A 23199-nucleotide genomic window follows, 5' to 3' on the forward strand; every position below is an offset into this window, starting at 1 on the left:
GTGTGCATGTCTGTATGTGTGTGTGGTGTGTGTGCATGTCTGTACATGTGTGTGTGTGTGTGGTGTGTGCATGTCTGTATGTGTGTGTGCGGTGTATGCATGTCTGTATGTGTGTGTGGTGTGTGCATGTCTGTACATGTGTGTGTGTGGTGTATGCATGTCTGTACTCACGTGTGTGCAGAAGAACATCAAGTGCCCTGCTCAACCATGACCCCCTAATTCTCTTGAGACAGGTACCTCACTGAGTCAGCAGCTCAGTTATCTGTCACTAGTCTGGCTGACCACTGAGCTGCTTCCACTTCCGATGTTAGGGTCTCAGGCACACCATTGGCCACCCCTTGTTCTTTATGTGGGCACAGGGAGTCAGAAATCCCTCAGGCCCTGTCCTTACACAACAAGCCGCCTTCTTTCCCACTCACTGAGCCATCTCACCAGGCCCCCAAAAAACAACTCTCAAAGACATCATTGAATTTCCATAGCAGACACTTCAGCACCCCAACATGCTGTGGTAGTGCATTCTGCTCCTTCAGCCAATAGCCTTTAAGATACCAGCCTACTTGGGCGTGGACTCTTATAGTATAAAAGCAGCTGTAAAGGTTTTCCCCTTAAATAAATAACCCTTTTATTATTCATAATTCTGAAGTGCTGTGGGGCTGTTTTGTGACTTATACCATCACCAACATAAGTCTGAAAAACATTATTTTAAAAATAGAATTCTTCAGTATTTTTTATTATTATTAATTCTTCAGTATTTTAAGTGTGTGGGGGGACTTGCATGCATGTCACCTGATTCTACGTTTGACACTAACAGACAGTTTTAAGGACGGCTGGTGAGAGATCATCAAGTTCCTGTAAGTAAGGATAGGTTTACTGGCTTTCTGTAAAAGGCTAAGAAAACACTACAAGAGCTTTCAGAGAGACGAGGGAGGTGATCTTTCCTGATTTAAGAATCAATACGCAGCGGGACCAGCAAAGCATAGGAAATGGCATCCCTTCAAAACCGCTTTGCCTAAACAAGTTGGAATGCTGCCCCAGAACTCAACATATACAGCACAGGGCTGGAGGCATCAGGTCCGGGATGCAGATTAGAAACAGAGAAGACGAAAAGGAAACTCCTCTAGGTAAAGGCAGAAACGTGGGCCTGCTTGATAGACTCTGAGCTCTGCAAAGCAGGAACAGTTTCCCCTGAATATGCCCGATAACTCACTGCTGACGCTCACTCTGAGCGCGCTGACTGACATGCATGAGGTTAGATGCAATGCATCTGGAATATTGCAGCCCTCACACCAGGCATGGATTTCCTGGGCCACTCCCTATGTGGTGGTACAATCTCCAGGACTACCCACGGGACTGTAGGTTTGTCTAGTCTGGAACTTGTTTTGTAGACTTGACCTCCAGGATGTGCTGCCTCTGCCAGGAAAATGCAAAGGTGGGGTGAAGGCATGTGCCACCACACCCAGAACACTCCTTTGCTTAATTCTGCTTTGAGACATAGAAGTCACACATCTAAAAAGGATCCTAACTGTGAAAATGGAATTCTAGTTGGCACAGGTAGCTCAGACCCGGCAAATCAGTATGATTTTATATAAGCTTCTTCACTTGAAAAAGAGGAGAACTTTTGAGAAATTTAGTGATCTATAGAAGCCTCTTTAACTATCGCTGTCAGACAGAGCAAACAAAAATCTAAGACAGTAAAATTTTACGTTTCTATTCATTTGCTTTTTCCGGATTGAGGATAGAGCCTTTCACATAGCTAGGCACATGTTCTACAAATAAGATACACTGTAGCCTTAAACTTGAATCTTGGGTAAACAACAAAAACAAAATGTTAATCTAACAATGCGCCAAACAAGCATTCCAGACAGCAGGAAGCAGAGGAGAGGATGAGACTAGAAACCAGGGCTGACCTTCGATGGCATCTTCCCTGTGCCCTTCAACAAGGCCCTGTGCTTTCTAAAGTTTCGGGAACCTCTCCAAACAGTGTCACCAGCCGAAGTCAAGCATTCAACACTCAAGCCTGCAGAGGAGACGTCATACTCAAACTGACAGCAGTTCACCCGGAAGCCAGTGTGGCTGGAGCATCCTGCCAGTGAACTCTGATGTCGTCCGTCGTCCACCCCTTCCTCTCACCGGGAACAAAGGAGGACACCCAGACTCTCAGATCTGAGCTTTCTATTGCTCCTTGCAGGCTCCTCTTGTCAAACTTAACATTTTAAAATTTTAATTGTCAAGCAGTGCCTGAGTGGTTCTACGGCCATGGGTTATCTATCAAAAGCAGCTTTTATTATATCATGCCTTCCTATTCCTATTGTCCCTTTGTGTGACTGTACCTGCATGCATTTATCAGCTTTTCTCAGGAGAAAACGTTCCTGGCTCAGGCTTGTTTTTCCATTTATGTTATAAAAATACATGGCAGTTGTAAGGGGAAGTACAACGCTGTGCTCAAATGCCTCCCTCTGCTTGCAACAGTGATAATTGCTTTATTGAATAAGGCTCTGTTAATTGTACAGCTTGACATTTAACATTTGTTCATTTGACTTGAAACTATTTTACATGAATGCAAAAGAGGCATGGAGTTCAATCCAAAAGTCGTTTTAACCATCTTCATTTTCTCTCCTTTACGTTGGTAAGGAGATGGCGATTTCCAGGAAAAGAAAATTCACCATCCAAACTTACTCCAGATCCTCAAAGGCTTCTTTCTAAATAGAGCGACCGCAAAGTACGGGCGCGACCGCAAAGTGCGGGCAGCGCAGGCAGTGGAACAAAGTCAGCCAACCAAAAATCCATCTCGTTTGCTTACTCAGATACAGCACTGACAGTTCCTAATGGAGAAACCGAGGAGCTGGACAACGGCTTGGTGAATAAAGTCCCTGCTGTGAGTTCAGATCCCCAGGACCCATAGAAAACAGCTGTGCATGGTTTCATATGTCTGTAACCACGGCTCCAGAGTAGGGTAGGCAGGCAGGACTCTGGTGCCATACGTCTAACCACAGCTCCAGAATAGGACAGGCAGGCATGACTCTGGTGCCGTTTGCCTGTAACCACGGCTCTGGAGTAGGGGCAGGCAGGCAGGTCTCCAGAGCTTGCTGGCTAGCTAGTCTAGCAATTGAAGAGCATCAGGTTCAGTTTGAGACCCTGTCTCAAACACATCCAGTGTCTACCCCTGGCTTCGACATGCGCATGAATGTGTGCACATGCATGTACACATTACATATGAACAACAACAACGAAAGAAACCAAGAAAAACCTACATGAACGACATCGTGCTTTGTCAGGAAACACAACAAATGTCTCTCAGCAACACTTGAAAGATTTATTGTTTTAGATGGTGCATGGTGGCACATGCCTGTAACCCATCACTTAGATGGTAGAGAAAAGATGAAAGCCATGAGTTCAAGGCCAGCCTGAGCTACACAGCTGGTAAAACAAACAAAATCCCCAAGACTTTACCATTTGAGCAAAAAGCTATTTACAGTACGTCCATGCAGTGGGAAGATGTTCGGAAATAGTCCTAAATTATTATTATCTTTTTCACTTTCTGAAATCAGTTCTATCAGGATGCTTGTCCTTCAATTTTCATGACATTCATCTGAAATTTTTATTGACCATTATGCTTCTCCCATCATGCCCAACATTTTCACTAACATTGGACAAATACCTCTACCTAGTAATACAAGTCATGTTGTCTAAAATGCTTGGTATAATTAGTCGGGAATCGCCAACTATCTGCCAGAATCATCCACAATCTCAATGATTGGCAGTCATCAAAAGACTTTAGTCTGACCAGCCCTCCTAAAGTTAGGGTTAAAAGCTGTCCTCTGGGAATCAATCACGTTCTCAGCACAGGAGAATATTTCGGAGATGTGAAGGCTGAAATGGAGACTATAATCTTTTGTGATTACCCTTGAGGCTGAAGTGAGCGCAGAAAGGAAAGTCTATGAATTGCTGATAATTTCCTGTGATGACCCACTCCCAGGAAATTCTGATATTACACGGGCGCAGTAACAAAAGGGCTGCTCCCCAGACATGCGGCTTCAAAGAGCTCCACATTCGGGGTCCCAGAAGCCACTCATCCATCCTAGGGGCCAGGTCAGGGAGACGGCAGCTCGCCGAAGACAATGCAGGGTCTGATTGCACCAGGCCTGGTCGGGTGTGTGGTACATTCTGTCTTTCTAAAATGTGCTTTTTTAAAAAAAAAAAAATAACTGATTTTAAAAATACATCAGTTTAAACTTAGAAAGTCTAAAGACTTAGTATTTTTCTGTGGATATATCTATGATTAAATGCCCCTGAGTAAAATTTGATTTAAGCCGACATTTTTATTCTGAGAAAAAAATGATTGTCTTGCATATGTACCCTAAAAGTTGCCTATACAATAGTCAGGATGGAACCAAGTAAGTTGCAGTTACTCAGATTTTGGGTGACGTGATTGAGATTCAGGAGAAAAGGTGTGTGGGGAAGAGGGGTTGTGGGAGATGTGTAAGTCAAAAACAAAACGCCCAGGGACCTTGGGGAACAAACGTTCAGTATCCGGACGTGCAGGAGAACTTGGTACACTGACTCTTAGAACTGGGTTAAATCACTTCCTAAGTGGCCGCTGGCCTAGCTGTGGTTTCCATAATGAACAATGTAGACTATGGCATCTTCAAATCATCATGGCAAAGTCTCACGGAAAACAGCTTCCAGCTTCCCAAGAGTTTTCCGAGTAACTTTAAAGACAAACGGAGTCCAAGCAAATTAATTGTGTATATTTTTTTTCACGCCCAACCTCCACTGAATAGAGCTCTACCAAGCCTTCCCTGAATTCAGCTGTGGCCATCTTTAGTGCATGGAGGAGGTCAGGTGATTGTGATCTATAAGTATGGCCTGCCAATCATCTCATCCAGCTGGACCAAACTGAACACACAGAGAACCAGGTGTCTTATTAGGGTTCTACCACTGTGACGAGACACCATGACCCCGGCAATGCTTAGAAAGAAGAACATTTAGTTGGATGGCTTACAGTTCAGATGTTCAGTCCATTATCATCACGGCGGGACACGGCAGCGTGCAGGCAGACGCGGCTCTGGAGAGGTAGCCCAGAGTTCTATATCTTGCCCAGGTAATGGGAAGTGAACTGAGATGCTGGACCTGACTGGAGTGTGTAAAACAACTCCAAGTCCGCCTCCACAGTGACACACTTCCTCCAGTGAGGCCACACCTACTCCAGCAAGGTCACATCTCCTCATGGTGCCACTCTCTTTGAGGGCCATTGTTTTGCAAACCAACCAAGTACAGATATTTTAAACTGGAGCATCCGTTTTATAAACTCAAGTTCTTGGACACATGAATAACCTGGGTATTTATGTTAACTAGGGTTACTCTAATGCACAAAGCCTGTTTCAGTGATGAACACTATTTATTTACTACAGTTAGAAAGGGATCAAAGGGACTGAAACATTAATATAAATTACTATTTATTTGTAAGTATAGTGCCTTGCTATGTTGAGTCCTTTTGTAAACATCTGATATGTAAAATTATTTTAAATAATTAAAAATAGTTGTGGTGTTTCACAACAATCTCTCCCTCCCGGAAGAAAACCCAAATTCAATAAATGTTAGAAGTTTCCTAAATATTCAACCATGCTCAGTTCTCTTTGAAAATAATCAACACAAACATTCATTATATAATGATTTGATGAGGAAGGCACCATCAGGCCCCGTATTAAGATGGAGAAAGATGACACAAAGTGACCTCAAGATCACTCTCGCTGCTTGGAACACAGCAGGGTCCTCTCCCTTCCGGCTCCCACCTGGACGCTGCCTTCGTGGCCAACAGAGCCTAGGGTCATGGCTTCCCTGGAGCCAGCCACAGGCAGTCACTCCTCAGATTAAAGAGGATCCTCCTGGTTGCTTCTGCAAGAGGTGGAATCTCATGAATCCATGACTGACTACCCTGAGAAAGGAAGATGGGAAGTGCTTCACAGCTTCCTGCCTGACAGCAGCAACGGGTTATCATTTCCGTGTCTGATGGGAAAGGAGAGTGTGTGAGTTTGATTGTACCGCTGTGACAAAGACCCATCTTAGATGTGACAGAAGCTTGGTGTCCACGCGCGAGAAACGACGAAGTGAGAAGCAGACATGTTTTCGACCAGGGGAGCTCTTCCTTAGTCGCAGGCCGGTGGGGGAGATCTGCTCTGTCTGCTGCATCTCAGACCTTCAGCTGGCTCTAGGAACTGTGCTTACAAGCGAGCACATTGAGACTGAAGGGACGAGCCTGTCTTCCCCATACAGCGTCTGCAGTGTGCAGGGGGGGTTCTCAGCTTGGCTTGGGGAGGACTTGTCAGGCACTTAGAGCTATGCCCCACGTGAACAAGCTGTGAGAAGTGAGCACACTTCAATCCCAGCAAGGTGAAAGTGGAGGCCAGCCTTGCTTATCTCACTATGTCCAGCACTAGGCCCCTCTACTAGAAGAAACAAGGATTCTGGGTTATATTCTTCAACCTTCCAAGCCACAGAGTGCCCCACAATGACACAGGTAGCCTATTTCACGTACGAGCACATTAAAATAATTGTCATATATCTTCAAAACATGCCAACACCCTGTGATTCAGAGTCCCAGGGAAACAAGGTATCATTCATACAATTTAAGCTATTTATCATTTTGTTTCAAGAATCCGAACATAAAAAGGAAGTTGTAAAAAAGCTAAAGCAAAAGCTTGATTTGGGAAAGATTCTTTTTCCAGGATTCCTAAGCTTGCAGATGTGTTTTAACTTCACAGATTGCTAAATAGCACTCCAATTCATCTTTAGCACCCTCAATGCAACCATAAAAGCAAAGAGACTGGAATATTCCACAGGGTGCTGCTCATCCGCAAAGAGACCGCACTGCTTAATTCTGAGCACAAGAATCTAGAAGGCGGAAAAGTCAGAAGAAGGAAAACAGAGACAAAACACTGTGTTACTGGATGAGCTCTCGGGCTTTTCGGGTGCCACTCCCATCAATCACTGAGCCTCTGACTTAGAAATTCCTCTCCCGGGCTGTGGAAAATATTTTATGTATTAATATTTCCCTACTTTCTTATTGAGCTTTTCCATTTTATTATAGGCACCCAACGACTTGGGTGACTGTGGCAAGCTAAAAACAGGCTGTTTTATGGAGGTAGCTGACCACTTTCAAATACGATTTAAGGTATGTCCCATAGGAGGAAACTTGTGCCTGATACTGTAAATCTGGCCAAGAACTTATGGTTGGGAACTCACTGCCCCAGGGGTGAGCCAACCACTATTATTCTGCTAAATGAACACAGTATCCAACTGTTTCTAAAACCATATCTCTCCACCCATCCACAGGTGCACTTCTCAGACTTCAATAGAGAAGCCCCCATGCAGTGGACAGTAGTTAATGCTCACAACTGGGAACAAGTGTCTCTGAAGGGACCAGCCACAAATAGGACTTTCACAGCAAACTCTCTCTTCTCCTCCCACCCCCCTGCCTGCCACACGTGTGAGGAATCATGTGGAAGAGAGGGCAGGAAGACTGAAGAGGCAGGCGTTGGAAGACAAGAGTGAACCAGTATCTTCTGAACTCATGAACCCAGAGCAGCTGTGGTTGCCTGAAAATGACTGGCATAAGATCAAGCCAATCATCAACACGCTAGCATCGAAGGGGAGGGGATTTAGGAAGGCCCGCCCCCAACTGAAGTGATACAGGCAGTTGATGGCTTCTAGGGGAGAAAGAATCAATTTTCTCTAAGGGTGTGGCTCCTGGTACTTTATCCATACTCCAGTGGATAGCCCCACCTCCTGAATTTATATGAACAGCATACATTGGAATTGATGGTTATTTAAAACAAAACAAAACAAACAAAAAAGCCAGACACAAACTTAGAGGAATAGGGAGTGGAGAATGGATGGATAAGGGAGGAGTTAGGGGGAGAAGCAGGAGCAAATATGATCAAAATACATAGTATAAAATTCTCAAATTAATAAAGCTGTAATTTTTTTTTAAAAAGGAACAAGGCTAGAGGTTTCTTCTTTTCCTAATTACTTAGAATTAACACACTGAGCATGTCAGTTGATATAAGATGAGTTTTTTAAGGAAGATGGCCTGATGTTGATACCCTTTCCAAGGTGACTCCACTCTTGAAAAATGCCGGCCCGGGGAGGTGCCAAGGCCAAGGGCCTACTTTGCCAGAAAAGTTCAGTGAACCCTCCAAGTACACATAATCCTTGAAACCCTAGCACTGAGGACTCAGCCCAGAGCCCATAAGGCTGAGCCTGGGATAATGAAAGGGGCATAGGGGACACAGCATGGTGGAACCACAGAGGCCTCTTCCTTGACCCCCCCCCCCAGACCTTGGGGTACTTCCCGCATAAGGACGATCAAAATCTTAGTAGAATCGTCGTGATCTTTCAGTAAATTCCTGCCAGGGAACAACTTGTGACTTGTTTGTCAAGTTATCCCCTGTTCAGCACAATGAGTGCAGCACCAAATACCCAGAGAATGGCTGTGAGTGAGAAACTAAAATGGGGATTCAGGCGAGGAGAAGAAACTGAACTCCCTTTTACAGAGTCATTCTGTGGTCTAAGGAAAACGAGAGTGTGTGTGGGCACTGCGTGTTTGTGTTGAGCTCCCAGCAATCATATCTACATACTTCCCCCGTGTAGAATTTCATGGGGGTGCAATATTCTCCAGACATGTATACCTGTGGCTAAAGTATTTGTACAGCAATCTTTGTTATCTCTTTGTTACATTTTCAAAGCTTTCTTTTGAATCAAGATTTATTTCTAATTATGTGCATGTGTCTGCGTGTATATGTACACATGAGTACAGGTGCCTGCAGAGGCCAGAAGAGGGCAGCAGAGTCCCTGGAACTGGAGTCACAAGTGGTTGTGGACACTAGGAACAGAGCCCAGGTCTCCTGCCAGAGCGGTGCTTGCTCTCTGCCTTCTCTCCAATCCCCTTATAGGTTTGCTATAAATAAATTTTTTTTTGTAATCATCTCATAGGCATTGTTGATGAATATTCTAAGCCCAATAATGGCTGACCATGTCTACTCCTTTCAAGTGATTCTGAGCAACTGGAGGCGATTTCTTCCCAGTGTAGCTTCTTACACACCTCTTTACAGAGCGTGCAGAAGAGGACGGCACTTTAGTGTATTTTGAAGCTTTCATCAAAAATGAAATTTCAACCACATTCTCTTTTATTTCTTTCCTCTTTAATTTGGTTGGGATAAAGGGGTAAGTGTAGTTAGACACTCTAGCATCTATAAAATATACAAAATATATAAATATTTAATGCTAACAAGCACTGTTAAGAGCATAAAAACCAGACCCAAAGAGCAAAGATTCACTTTGGGCTACACCTGCTGAAGCATTTCGCTATATAAAAAACCAAAGCAGAAGCACATATCTGAATGTAGAAATAAGGAGCTTATCCAACAGATGCAGGTATTCACAGCAGGTGAAACAGTCCAGCATCTCGACATCGGGCTCCTAACAGCGACATCTGCTGAGCAACAGACATAAACTAATGGCAAAGTCAAACGGCTTTTAATTTCTGATTTCTTTCTTTCAGCACTAGTTGATGTTTAAGCAATGCATTATTTCTATTGTAAGAAAGACAAACTTTGAGAGCTTGTTGATTATTTGCAGGCTAGGAAGGACTCAGACACCAGACAGAAAGGTGAGGTACCTTGCTTAGCGCACTGGTGTTCTCTCAGCTTGTCATGCGTGACTCAGACAATCACACACTGACTTGAGACTTTAGACTCCGAAATCATCTTTATTCTGTTCCACACATCTGATCATGTGTCAGAAAAAAATAATTTCAAGATAGGAGTGAGGTCACATTTTTTTTCCCCTGCAAAATAATAAGGTTATTGAGCCTCTTGCGGTGAAACAGCAGTTTGTGCCTGTGGTCTCCTAGAAGGGTAGCAGAAACATAGCAGGACCCGAGGAGAATTTCACATAAACAGGCTCATAAGCACCTGTCAATCAAAGAGAAACCGAGGGGTGACTCTCGTCCCCAGGCAGCTCATGATTGCAGTTCAAGCGGCAGGCAAACACATCTCTTCCTATTTGCGGGATGCAGCCTCTTAGAAGTGGCTTTACCTACCAGTACCTACAAGCATGTAAGATGTGAATGTGTCTAAACTGAGCTCATGGCAGAACACCACAGACTTCACGGTTTTACAACAGGACTTCATGTTCTCACACTCCTGGAGGCCGGAAGTGTGAGACTAGGTTAGGTTATATTTAGGGATATATATGTATTTACATGGGCATACAATAAGAACTAGTGGGAAAGGAGGGCAGAGTTTGAAAGGAGAGGAGCAGGGTAGACAAGAGGGTTTGGAAGAAAGAGAAGGTGTCAGAGCCCACGGAAGAAGATCCGTTCCACCTTGACTAAAGGTCAGAGGGTTCAGATCTGTTCTTGCTCCTTCAACGTTATTAACAGCAGATTTGACTTAAGGTGTGGGCTACTAACAGGGTATCTCGACCTAGGCTGTGGTTACTTAGTGTTTTAGGTATTAAGAAGGTAATCACTTTGTTTGTTCCTCGTCTTGTGGTAAAAATGTCTTTTGCTTTCTTCCCCTCTTGGATTGGGGTCTTTAAAGGTCATAAGGAATAAATGGGGGGGGGGGGGATTCAGTCTGGGTTGCTCTCCAGACGCTATCTTACATCATCTCTGTATTTCTTTTGTATCTCTGTTTATTCTGCCTGACATTTCTAATCCACACGCCCCTACCCTGGAACACAGGAACCTGTCGAGGCTGGACCGGGACAAGAAGGAAAAAAATGTTGAAATTATATTATAATCTCAAAAAATAGAAACTTTAATAAGTTGGGAACAGGTTAAAAACTGGCAAGGGGGTGGGGCTGGGGCATAAATCAGTCTGAGTGCTAACTGCATACCAGCAAAAACACAAAAGTCCGCGGCTGGGATGATGCAGACCAAAGGCTGGATGAGAAGGAGCAGCCCTTGAAAGACAAACCCTGAATGCTGTGGAGGCGGGAGAAATGAGCATCAGTGTGTAGCCAGCCAAAAAAGCCTCCTGGGTCGGACCATGAAGGTCAAGATCTTAAAGAGAATGGATGTTTATGTTTTCATGGTCTTCACTTTCGTGAATGACACCAAGCCATCTCTCTGTATAACATAACCACAGACCAGGGCCCAAGTCATCACCCTCCTGGTGGCCGATGGCCAGATTCCTTATCAGTCTCTTCACGGTTCAGCTAGATGGGGTCTTATATGGTTTATTCTTTTTTTTTTTCTTTTAAAGATTGACTTACTTATTTTAATGCGTATGAGAATTTGCCTACATGTAAGTGTGCCTGGTGCCCTCAGAGGCTAGAGCAGGCAGTGCTCTTAACCACTGACTCATCTCTCCAGCCCTCTGCTTACTCATCAGAAGCAGTATGGAGAGATTCATGTGGCATGTGAGGCAAGGCAACCTCTGAATGAACGCTGGGAAGCACAGATTCTGCAACGTGTAAAATTCAACATAGAACATGGTGCCCATTCTGTTTTAGACAGTGACGGAATTCCTTTTTAATTCTTATCCGCCATACAGTCCTCTGGTCTACTATAAACAAAAGAGAAAACATTAAGTATCTGTTTGTGTATTGAGACACAGTCTTAGAAAGCAGCCTCGACTGGTCTGGAATCCACTCTATAGACCAGACCGTGTTTGGTCTCACAGAGATCTGCCTGACTATGAGCTGGGATTAAAGGTGTGTACTACCACACCCGACTATGTCATTTTAAAAAATTACTTTATTCTTAAATATGTTGTGTGCGCATGCACATGGGTGTGGAGGTCAGAAGAAGGCATTGGATCCACACTGGAATTGACACTAAAACAGGTGTGCACCAATTTGTATAGGTGCTGGGGGTTGAACTTGGGTCCTCTGCAAGAGCAGCAAGTGCTCTTAACCATTGAGCCATCTCTCCAGCTCTTACATATATGTATTTTAAATTAACTTGAAGAAGGTAACAAAGCTGAGGATTTTTCTGGGTCTTGGTATAGCAATGGAATTGCTATTTTTCAGGTAAAAGTTGATGAGGTCTGATCCCATTTCTCATATTTATTTAATCTCAGCGGTGGCCGAAAGCGAAGCGAGAGTACAGGTCACCCTGTTTCTCAAGGAAAGAGCAGACAGTAAGATCTGCTGTGAGACACAACAGCTGCTTTACAGATATATTCTGCTTCTTCAGAACTGCTGGAAGAAGTGTGTACTTCATATTCAAAAAGCCATTTCCTCTTTTGCATCACCCAAGGACAGGGAAAAATTTCTGATTGGGCTTTGTTCCCAGTGAATGAGTGGGAGGTGACAGGGGCCTAAAGAGCCAAGGGCCTGAAGAACCAGAACACAAGCTTCAACGTTAAAGGGTCCTAATTCAAGTCCCAGCTACTCCTCTTGACAATAGGAGTGACAACCACTGACTCCTCAGTGTTTTTTGAGGCTGGAATCCCTGGGGGGATGTAAATGATCGCAAATGCATGACAATTTAGTGTAATGATTGGTAACAGTATAGAAACATTTCCCGAGGAAATAAATGTGGTCATTGACCAACCACATCATAATATCTCCTAAGAAATTTTCCAAGTGGCTTGGGTGCTGGGATGGAACAAACAAGAAAAGGACAGTCATTTAAGCTGCACCTCAGAGCGACACACAGAGAGACTCACCCCCCTTCCGTGTGTGTGTGCACACAAACGAGAAAGGGACAGTCATTTAAGCTGCACCTCAGAGCGACACACAGAGAGACTCACCTCCCTTCCGTGTGTGTGTGCACACAAGCGTGTGTGTGCCTGTGTCTGTGTGTGTGTGTGTGCACACAAGCGTGTGTGTGCCTGTATCGTGTGTGTGTGTGTGTGTGTGTTGATAAAGGGTTCTACTATGGAGCCCAGGCTGAATTTGAACTGAAGATCGTCCTGTCTTAGCCCACTGGCACTGGGCAGGTGTGCAGCACCATGGTCAACAAGATAAGAGAGGTCCCGCTAGGGCTGGCTTATTTCTTAATAGAGCACAAGAAGGGGCATGACTTAGATTTAGCAAATTGATCAAAATCAGTATTTCTGATAAGTTTCCTTGCAATTTTTTCACTGTAGTAATCAAGAAATAGCAGTATTTGAACATTCAGTGCTTACTTTCTTCTAAGAAGGAAAAACCTTATAAAAAGAATATTCAATGAGCTTTATCAATATAGTATAAGATTCTTATGCACAATAAATATATAATACGATGTCAGTGCATCTGTGAGCCCTATGCAACATTAATAAGCCAATATAAAATTTATTTTTTACGTTAAGAAAGAACCTTTTTGAAAGCCCTTAAAAATTCCGGACGCAATAGCAGGCAAGGCATTCTGAAGATTGACAATGGTGACCTACAGAACATCACTGAGTATCTGTATTTGCAAAACACGTTGGCTGTCAGGTATCTGTTAGGTGTGAGGCGGTCAGAAGGAGCGGGGACGGAGGAGGTTGCTAGCTGTGACAACACATTCCAAGTGAACGGAGTAGAGCGTGGTAGGGGCAGAGAATGAAGTTTTCAGTTGCCTTGGGTGCTAATGTCTTCCTAGAAGCTGAACATGTTTGTAACATAGCTCTAATCTCCTGTGGGCAATTTAAAAGTATATATATATCATGCTGCTTGCGCTAATAATCTTGTATGAGACTTGCATTAAAATGTAAGAACAGAGGCAAGCACATTTCAGCTTGCTGAATCACCCAGGCTGCTTCTCAGCAGCCCCTCCCTGGTGCTGCAGACCACAGACATAAGCGGACCAAAACAGGACCAAAAACAAATACCTAGAAAACATTCCAAGTACAGTGGGGTGTTTGGAAATGATTGCAGACTCAGGGGCAGGCTTGACTCAAGCTCAATGCCTCGCTTCCCGAGAGTCACTCTCACATCTGATGTGGTCATGTGGCCAAGATAGGCCTGCCTTATCTTATTTCCATGCTGCCTTTTAAAACAAAAACCAAACTGGCTGGCCTTGGCCAGAAAAACAAGAAAGAAAGAAAGAAAGAAAGAAAGAAAGAAAGAAAGAAAGAAAGAAAGAAAGAAAGAAAGAAAGGAAAAGAAAACAGAAACAGTCAACCATTTATTTGCCATGTCAATGGTAGAGCCTTTACAAATCTGTGCGATCCTCCACTTGCTGGTTATCATAAAGCACTGGGGCCCCAACAGAAGGCTTGTCAACAGATTCTATTTACAACCCTGGAGGAGAAACCCTCTTGCTTTTTTTTTCACTCCTGCAGAAGAGAGTTTGCAAAGAGGGCCCATCTGGCCGGGCTTCCAAAGCACACTGTCTGTTGCTGTTGATAACGCCATTGTTTGTTTTGATCATGGCAGCGTCTAGAATGTTCTTGTTCAGGAATACCACCCTGCCCCACCAAATGCATTTATCTATGGTGCAGATGGAATCCATGCCATTCCCTCAGTGTTCAACCCTTCTCCTGCTCAAAGTTTCCAACCTGCCCAGAACCAGGCTGCTCAAAGGCTCTACTTGGCACACCTAGGAAATGCCTTTCATTCAAATAAAAGGAAGTTGGCTGACTGACGTGAATATGCCATTCGGGGCCAGCAATTCACGAGTATTCATTATGTATGTTTAATGGGGGAACAGCTACACACTGCACAGATAACAGATACGTCAATTTCAAATGTGGATCTTCCTTTTTGGTCAGAGTCAGATTCAAGGACACACACGAGCTCCCAAATAAAAACTCTGTTTATATGAAAGTCAGACTTGATCTCAGACATCTCCCAACTAAAAAGGCCCCCAGAAAGACAAAGCCCATAGCTGCTGTTTTTATTTTTCTTTATAGTGAAAGTTGGGGAAAGAATTAATGTGACTCGATGTCTCTAAATTGTGCTCTTGACCACACCTGAGCAGTGTGCTTCAGGGACAACAGAGGGTAGAACCACCTTGAAGCCACAGGGACAAAAGAGAGGGTAAGGCCACCATGAAGCCTCAGGAGAAACAAAGAGAGCAAGATCACCATGAAGCCTCAGGAACAAAGGAGTTGGTAAAACCACTGTGCAGGGCATCAAAACCGGACAATGTAACAGGTTAGCATCATCTCTGGAGGCATTAGTACAGTCCACACGCTGAGTGTGCGCTGAGTTTCCGAGGGAGGCATTTTCCCACAGTATAGCTGAGAAGGAGGGCCCTCAGCCACACACTTTGGAAACAGAGTCTACCCGCGGTCTACCTGGGAACGCAGGCAAAGAAAAGAGATTACACGGCAGAGGCATACATAAGAGAAAACAGCATGTACTCACTGTGTTAAAATTTGGAAAGAGCCCGACAGCAGAACTACTGTCCACTGGAAAAGACATAAACGGCTTGATGTCCAGCGAAGGCTGCATCATCAGGGTGGGTGTGCGCACGAGAGCAGGCAGGGTCGTAGCGTGGCACGCGCCGCCTGCCAACGACAAAACAAAGCAAACTCAGTCTCTCACTCACATCCTTTCCCTCCCAGGCATGCTGGGCCAACCCAAAGCTGCTGAGCTGTGACCGGCAAACACAAGAGTCACAGAAGCAAGCACCTGAGGAACACCGACAAGAAGAGCTCTCCGTGGCCTGAGACCTGCAGAGTACTTCCCTGTGCACAAGCCAAGGGCTTCTCAGGGTCAGGTGACACACTGTCCCCAGGTCACACCAGCGGGTGTGGCACACTGCAAATGTCCTGGTATCTTTGAGAACCCACAGAGCCTCAGCCTGCTGGAGAATAAAGGAGGGGGGGTCTCAAGATGCTCTTTACTGTTGGAAATAAATAGCCAGCAACAAATTTTATGCAAATCTGAAATAATTACTGCGGTTTTTTTACGAGGAAGGAAAACTTGGACTTTGGCAGTTACTGGCTATCGTTATGACTCAATTCATTGTCTTAAAAATGATCACAGAATTTTCCTTACTCTAGGGGAAAGAGGAAGTCTGGACATGGCACGGCTGGAGAACGCAAGAAGGTAGGCTGTTGTCTGGCCGTAGACAGGGAGTCTGGAGACAGAAACTCATCATTTTGTCTTAATTTTTACACCCAATGAACTTGGGTTCTTTGAGTACCTGTCCCCTTGAATAGTAATGTTAGCTCTTCCCTCCTTTGGTATCTGGTTTAGTGTAAGACTGGGTAATTTAGAATGATGTTGGCATTCTTTCTAGTCATTAACAGTCAGAGTACAGACACATTTGCTGGCATGGTTGGTTCTCTGGAGGACAGGCTGTGGCATGCTGTGTGTGTCTGTGTGCATGCGTACGCGCCTATTTTTCAGGCGTCTATGTACATGTGTACTCATGCATGTAGAGACCAGAAGCCTGCATCAAATGCCATTTCTCAGGGACCCACCACCTTGTTTTCTGAGTCAGGTGTTTTAATTGGGGTTTTACAGGTCTGCTAGGCTGGCAAGCCAGTAGACAGAGGGATCCTGTTGCCTCTGCCTCCCCGAGCCAATACTGCAAGAATGATCCCCCAGAATGTACCACCCTGGTTGCCTTTTATGTGGGTGCTGGGGATAAAACTTACGTCCTTATGGTTGCATGGCAAGTACTTTATCAACTGAGCTACTACATACACAGTCGTATGTATGTATGTATACTAATCACATATCAGACAATTCACCTGCTTAACCTGTAAATTCAATAGTTTGTTGGCACATTCTTAGTGACAGATGAACATCATCTTCACACGCAGAACGTTTTTGTGACTTAAACTCTACACGTAGCTGCACTCTCTTCCCATTTTACCCAGCATCCTTAGCGCCTGACAACCACCAATCAATTTTCTTTATGTTTAGATTTACCAGAACAAGTCATTTAAATAAAACCTCCCATGCCTTTTGTGACTGCCCTTTGTTTGTTTGGGATTAATACTTTCACGGTTTGCTCATGCTGTGGCATCAACCAGCGTACTGTGTCTTTTCGAGGCTGAACGCTCCTTTGCTGTGGGAAGGTCCCCCATTTTGCATGTTTATTTATCAGATCATAGATGTGGATCAATTGTACTTTGGGGGCATTCTGAAGAGGCCTGAGGCCTTCACCACCACCAGCACACGAGGCCTGGCTTGCCTGTCTTGGATCACACAGTAATTTCATGCCTAGACTCTCACTTGCTTCAAGGAGAAATGAGGACTGAGAGAAAATGCCCCAACCACTGAAGTGCCCACCAGCCTCTTATATTCCCCAAATCACTGACGTCCCTGCTTCAGGGATCGCTTGTTTTGGTAATGAGTATCCAAAGAAAATGATGGCATGTTGCCAATCAGTTGTGTAGAGTATTGGCATTAGTGTTTAACAGAGTGTCAAAGCTCATTTACACTGATCTTTAAATATATATATATATATATATTTAAAAAAGGAAAAGAAATAAGAGAAAAAGGGCCCCTGAAGTATTATCTGTAATAGCCATTCTGATCAGCCATGGCCATTAGGGAATACATATGAGGGCTTAGTACAGAGAATCATCAGCCATGAGTATAGACCAAACAGTGTTTTGTTTTGTTTCCCTGATGCTCAGTTAAATAATCTGGTTTGGTCTGGTATGTATACACCACCAGCATTTAATTATAGATTATTGTCCTAATCAGGTAATGCTATCTCCATTGGTAACCTCAAGCCTGAAGATCCAAGATGATGTATGACATCATTGCATCTGATGTCGCAGAGGCATATCTGAAAGGATCTACTTTAAAATCGTAGCTAAATGGAACGCTAGAGAAAATGGCCCTTAGCAATTTATCATCATAATTATTATTAGAATTGTGAAGTACAGAGGGTGAGCAGGTAGATTAATCTAAGTCGCCTACTGTAGGAACAGAACTGTTTCGTGGCGGTTGGGTCTCTGAAAGGAAAACCAAGCTCTGTCTCTAAGGCCTCAATGGTGGCCGTGACAACAGCGTGTAACACGGAGGCCCCCAGGGCCTGGTGAGAGTCCCACCCTACTAACAAACTCAAATCAGACAGAAAGCAACCCGCAAACTCACAAGCAGATTGCTAGACAATGAAGGTCAGAGTGTTCGCCGCCCTCCTTACCCAATCACGTCTCTATGCTAATAGACAGGAGGCTGGAGAACTACTTAGCTTCCACCATTTATTAGCATAAAAACGCAGCAGCTGCTTACTATTCATTAGCATTTTAATGACACACAATTTGCCACGTTAAACACAGATTGTTTTAAAGTACTGCTGGATCTTCCAAACAAACCAAGCTCCCCTCAATACCTCCACCTCAGTCTTACTGTAGTCTGTTTTGTTAGCAAGGCTTCGTCAACACGGAAGGCTTGCAACGCAGAAGCTTCCCAGACTGAAAGGAAGGGCAAAGCGCAAAGCAACCGCCCTCCCACCCTGCCCAAGGTCGGAAGCTTGGATCCTCTTGGATCCTCTGTCACTTCTTTCCAGATTTGCTACTACTGCTAGCAAGCCTTCCTTGTCTTCTTTGGGTGCCGGAAAGTCACTTAAGATTTGTGAGCAGAAATTTGGTTAAAATGCATTGCACCCTACAAGAAAATGTTCAACTTTTCTAAGAGCCAAAGACTTGCTGAGGAAAAAAAAAAGAACGAACGAAAAGGTTAACAATGTAATAATGAGCACTTCCGTGCAAAAGTGCCCCCTTTGCATTGCTGCTGTCATGAGACAGGAACAATATTTAACTTTATAAAAAAAGAAAGCTTGGGGTTTAAGGGGAAAGGGCGGTTATTAAGTAAAGTGCAGTTTATTAGGATACAAGGAGGCCTCCAGCTTAGATGGAAATGCGCATGCGCGGACACACGCCCAGGGCAAAGTGACGCGGTCCGCTAGTGGGAGTGGCCCTGCTTTTGACTTTCTGCAATTATCCATTTATTTATATGTACCCGTGACTCTGAAGGGTGTGAGTGTGGGTGACAGAGCTGGTAAATGTGCACTTGAGTGTGGGTGCGCGCCACACAGCGGCAGAGGAGGACAGGCAGCCTGTCCCGTGGCCTTCTGGCTCACCGCTTTCTGAGGTAGGATCTCTTGCTGAACCAGAAGCTCTCTGTGCTGGGCAGGCAACACGCTCTCCAGCCATCCTCCTGTCTCTGTGCCCCGTTACCCAACAGCTTCCAACACTGGGGCGACAGGAACGCTGGATCCTGAGGGACTCTTCTATAAGCGAGACCCAAACTCAGCAGGCATTCTTCCCAATGAGCTACCTCTCCAAACCCGCAGATTTGGTTGTTTTCGTTGTCACTGTTCTTGAATTACTAACTGAACAAGCTGGAAGGAAGCTGGTACTCAGGGTTCCTCTAGAGGCTCTGCAACCATTCCGGCCTCCAGGTTCCTGCCTCAATTATCTTGATAGTGAACTGTAACCTGAAAGATGAAGCAAACCCTTTCTTTCCTCAGGCTGATTTGGTCAGTATTTTATCACAGTAACATAGTCCAATCTAGGACGCTAACCCCTTGAGGCCAGCGTAGAAAGTGCTGAATTTCACAGAAATGAACAAAGTCAAAATAGGGTTTCACTTTATTTGATGAGAATTTTTATAGTCCAAGTATGTATCAAACTTCCTGCTAAAATGAAAAAAAATACCCCCCCCCACTTCTCTGGTTCTAATGAATTCTCTTTTTGGTGGGGGTGGGAAGGAAAGAGAAGAGCAGTTGCTGGCTTCACGTTCAATGTCCAGAAGGAGAGTCAAGCTCAGAGAGACCTTAATCCCATGTTTCTGGGGCCTTCCAATTGGTAACTCACCATGCTCATCATGACAGGGTACCCTACTTTGGGGGTACAGTTTACCAACTCACTATGCTCAGCATAGCAAAGCACCCTACTTTGGGGGCACATTTAGAGTTTTCTGAGTCCCAACAAATAGAAGTTATATTTATCTATCTGATGAAACCAGTAATACGTGAAAGACTCACCACTGTGATCATAAAGAAGAATCCTATTATTTCAGTCAACTGCCTCTGTAACATAATAGGTACCTTATCATGTCAATGGGTTATGTCATAATCCATCACAATGAAAGCTCATTTGAGGGCCAAGTGACACTTGGAATTATTGTCTTAGTCTCTGACCTTTAGAAATGTGGTCTGGAAGGCCATTTTAGGTTATAATCCCAAGGCCTCCTGGTGCCTCATCTTTGTTCCGTAACAGAAACAAACAAAACATCTAAGTCTTATACCTGAGAGCCAGACAACTCAAATGAAGAACCGTTTACTGAGTGAAATGAAGCCTGTTCTTCACCACGCAGGACTTTCTTCCTAGGCCACTGCCAGGGATGTCCCTTCCAGCTTGGACTGATAGAGAAAATTTAGCATGCTATATGTGCCAAATACGGACCGCCCAAAGATTTCCCTAAAGGAATTAAAATGAGTGGCAGTTCAATTTTTTTTTTAATTTTCATTGCTTTCCCAGATTTGAGGCCCTTCACCCCTCTGACCAGCACATTCGATAACAGAGCACCCTTGCTCTTCTCCCAGCCCGAAGACCGAAAGGTCACTGACCAAGCAGGCCCACTAGGAGGTGGCTACGTGAATAATGACTGAGATTGTTAAAACTTTGCTTCCAAAATGGTTATAGAATAGCACGGGACAATGAACCAAGTATGTTACACATGGCACTGATATTCATCTGCACATATATGTCTATAGATATGCGTATCAGTGTGCATTCATAGATGGCACATATATTTATACTTAGATACTCATCTGATCCTTACAACAAGCCAATGAACAAACAGGATATTATTATTATTACCCTGATTTCAGAGATGGGCAGCGAGTCCAAATTCACACAGGTGCAAGAGTTCAAATCCAGGCAATCTGACTTCTGACTCCTGGTTTTCATTGCTGGGAATATATAGATGTTTCTTAAACAGGAAGTTGAAGGTATTGATAACAGAAGGAAAAGGTTGAGGACTTAGCCTACTAAGAACAAGGGTTCAGCTAAACAAACAAACAAAAACATACCTGTAAGCAAGTGAAAGGCAAGTGGCGGAGATCTAATCAGACGCACACACAGATAAAGTATAGATAATAGATATTCAGGGTTTTTTTTTTTTGTCTATAGAAAGATAATAAGACATTAGAACAAGAAAAATGAGGAAAACCCCAAAAAGTCATTTCACAAAGTAGTTATTAAAATGGCTAAGAACCCTACAAAACGTGGTCCACTAGACATTCGGGATGTGAGAGTTAGTTATAACTACAAGGAGATGCTACTACATAGCCATGAGGTCACAGTTACATGAAGACAGACGAAGCGTTGAAGAATCAGGCAGTCAATAATGAAGCACAAATTGCTACAACTACTTGGAAAAACCTATTTGACAGCGTTCCCGCAAGCATGGTACATCATGCCCCATGATTCAGCGGTTCTGCTTCCAGACAGATGTCTCACGGAGTAGTGTGTATCAGAGAATAGCCATAGCAACAACAGTTGTTCCAGCTGGAAGATAGCCAACTAACCCATCCACTAGAGAAGGAATAAGATAATATCGGGACCTTATACAGCAAAACGTTCACAACCACCGACTCCGGTAGTGAGAACAAACGCTACCCAACCGTGTATGACAGTGAGTAATGGGACGCTCGCGAGAAACCACGGCGAGGAAAAGAGCTCCCAGGGTGCCTTTCTTTGTGCATTGACAGCTGTTTTTGAACAACAGGATCAGTCTGGTAAGCAAACCTCTCTACAGATAAGAGGAAAACTCCCCAGTAAAGAGGACCTCTTTGAATACTGGCAGGCTGTTAGTGTGTTAACTGAGTTCTGGGTTTCCTTTCCATGGTTTCCTTGACTGTGCTCGAAGTGACTGGTCAGTTAATGAGCATGCCATGATGCTGGGACTTCCTTGTTGGCCTTAGGAAAGAGACAGGAGTCCGATGTCCAAGAGGCTAGTGTGTATCTAGAAGTCTGAGGCTATACAATTAAAAAGATTTATTATTTTAATTTAATGCGTAGGAATGTTTTGCTTGCACGTATGTAATCGTATGTACGATCTGTGTGCCTGGTGCCCACGGAGGGCAGAAGACATGAGAGTCCCTGGTACTGGAGTTAATAGAAATGTGTGAGCTTCCACGTAGGTGCTGGGGATGGACCCAGGTCTTGGAAGACCAGGACATGTATGCTCTTTGTCTCTGATCCACCTCTTCAGCCTGCTGCGTCTCTACAGTGTTAACTGTTGGCTTCTGGGCTTTGGAGTAGCAAAGGTTTCCCATGCCCCTCAGCCTGCAGGGAGATTCCTCAGCATCCGCCACGGCAGGAGCCCAAGGGAATGCTGCATTGACAAGGAAATCCTTGGCAGCCCCATGCTCTGGTGTGCAAACAGTAATGAGGTTGTGCATGAGAAAACAGCAGCGAAGCCGCGTCGTGATGGATGGTAAGCCATGATGTCCTTCAGTTTAGCTGTAACGCACAGCTTTTATACAGAATGATGAATTTATCAGGAAGATAGCTTTTCTCATGCTGTGGCCGTAGAGTACACAAAGGCAGGTAGCTATCGATTTCTCTCTGACTATCTGGCCCACATACCGAATTTCTTATACTAAAATGCTAGAGGAATAAGTGAGATTTATTAACTATGGCGTGCACACTGATGGTTTAGGTAAGCATGTGGTGTGCTTTGCTGCGGCGGTTGCAATCTTCGGAGACAAAAGCAGGGACATTTCACAATTTAAGTTGAGATGGTCAGAACTTGTTCCCCAGTAGCATGAAGTACGGCTGTGCAGGATTGAGGAAGGGAAACCAGGCTCCTAACAGACGCCTCCTCAGGGGCTGCGAGAAGCATTTTAATACACCCAACTTCCCGAGAGGGAACACCATGTGCCGCTTCCTAAATTACCAAGCGTTCGGAGAAGCCAGAGTGGTCTCCAGACACGGACCTACTAAAATTGTCTGAGGACAGGCATGGCCTGAGAGGTCACGGGAGCCTGGTGACATTTTTCTGGCCAAAAGGCTCAGGGAGATGGTCCGAAGCTATGCCAGCTGAGTGACTCCCAGCCTTGGCATCCCGACTGCCAGCAAGGCTTCGCTGTCCCTGCACTACACGACGGAAAGCTAACAGCGCTCCGGAGCTATGGCTTATTTTAGCAAGTGTCCTGAAAATACAGACTTTCCTAGGAGAGACAACACTGCTTCTCAAGTGATTGGATACTTCCAGAGAGGTTCTATCTCACATCATATTAGAGATAAACATCATTTAGATTTGAGTAAAATAAGATTTCACTACTGCACCTGACTGGTGAAT

The 23199-nt window shown here is 44.4% G+C and overlaps 1 protein-coding gene across 5 annotated transcripts in view; it reads right to left on the reverse strand.

The window, feature by feature from the left end:
* The window catches only part of Znf385b (zinc finger protein 385B), a 285693-nt gene that overhangs the window by 75400 nt on the left and 187094 nt on the right, over nt 1-23199 (reverse strand). For all 5 annotated transcript variants that reach the window (XM_013346081.1, XM_026778761.1, XM_026778759.1 and 2 more), the window contains one exon: nt 15283-15425. In XM_013346081.1, the coding sequence (XP_013201535.1) occupies nt 15283-15425 (143 nt within the window). The remainder of the gene's footprint in view (nt 1-15282; nt 15426-23199) is intronic.

Source organism: Microtus ochrogaster, chromosome 4 (genome assembly GCF_000317375.1).
Source record: "Microtus ochrogaster isolate Prairie Vole_2 chromosome 4, MicOch1.0, whole genome shotgun sequence".
NCBI classification, from domain to species: domain Eukaryota; kingdom Metazoa; phylum Chordata; class Mammalia; order Rodentia; family Cricetidae; genus Microtus; species Microtus ochrogaster.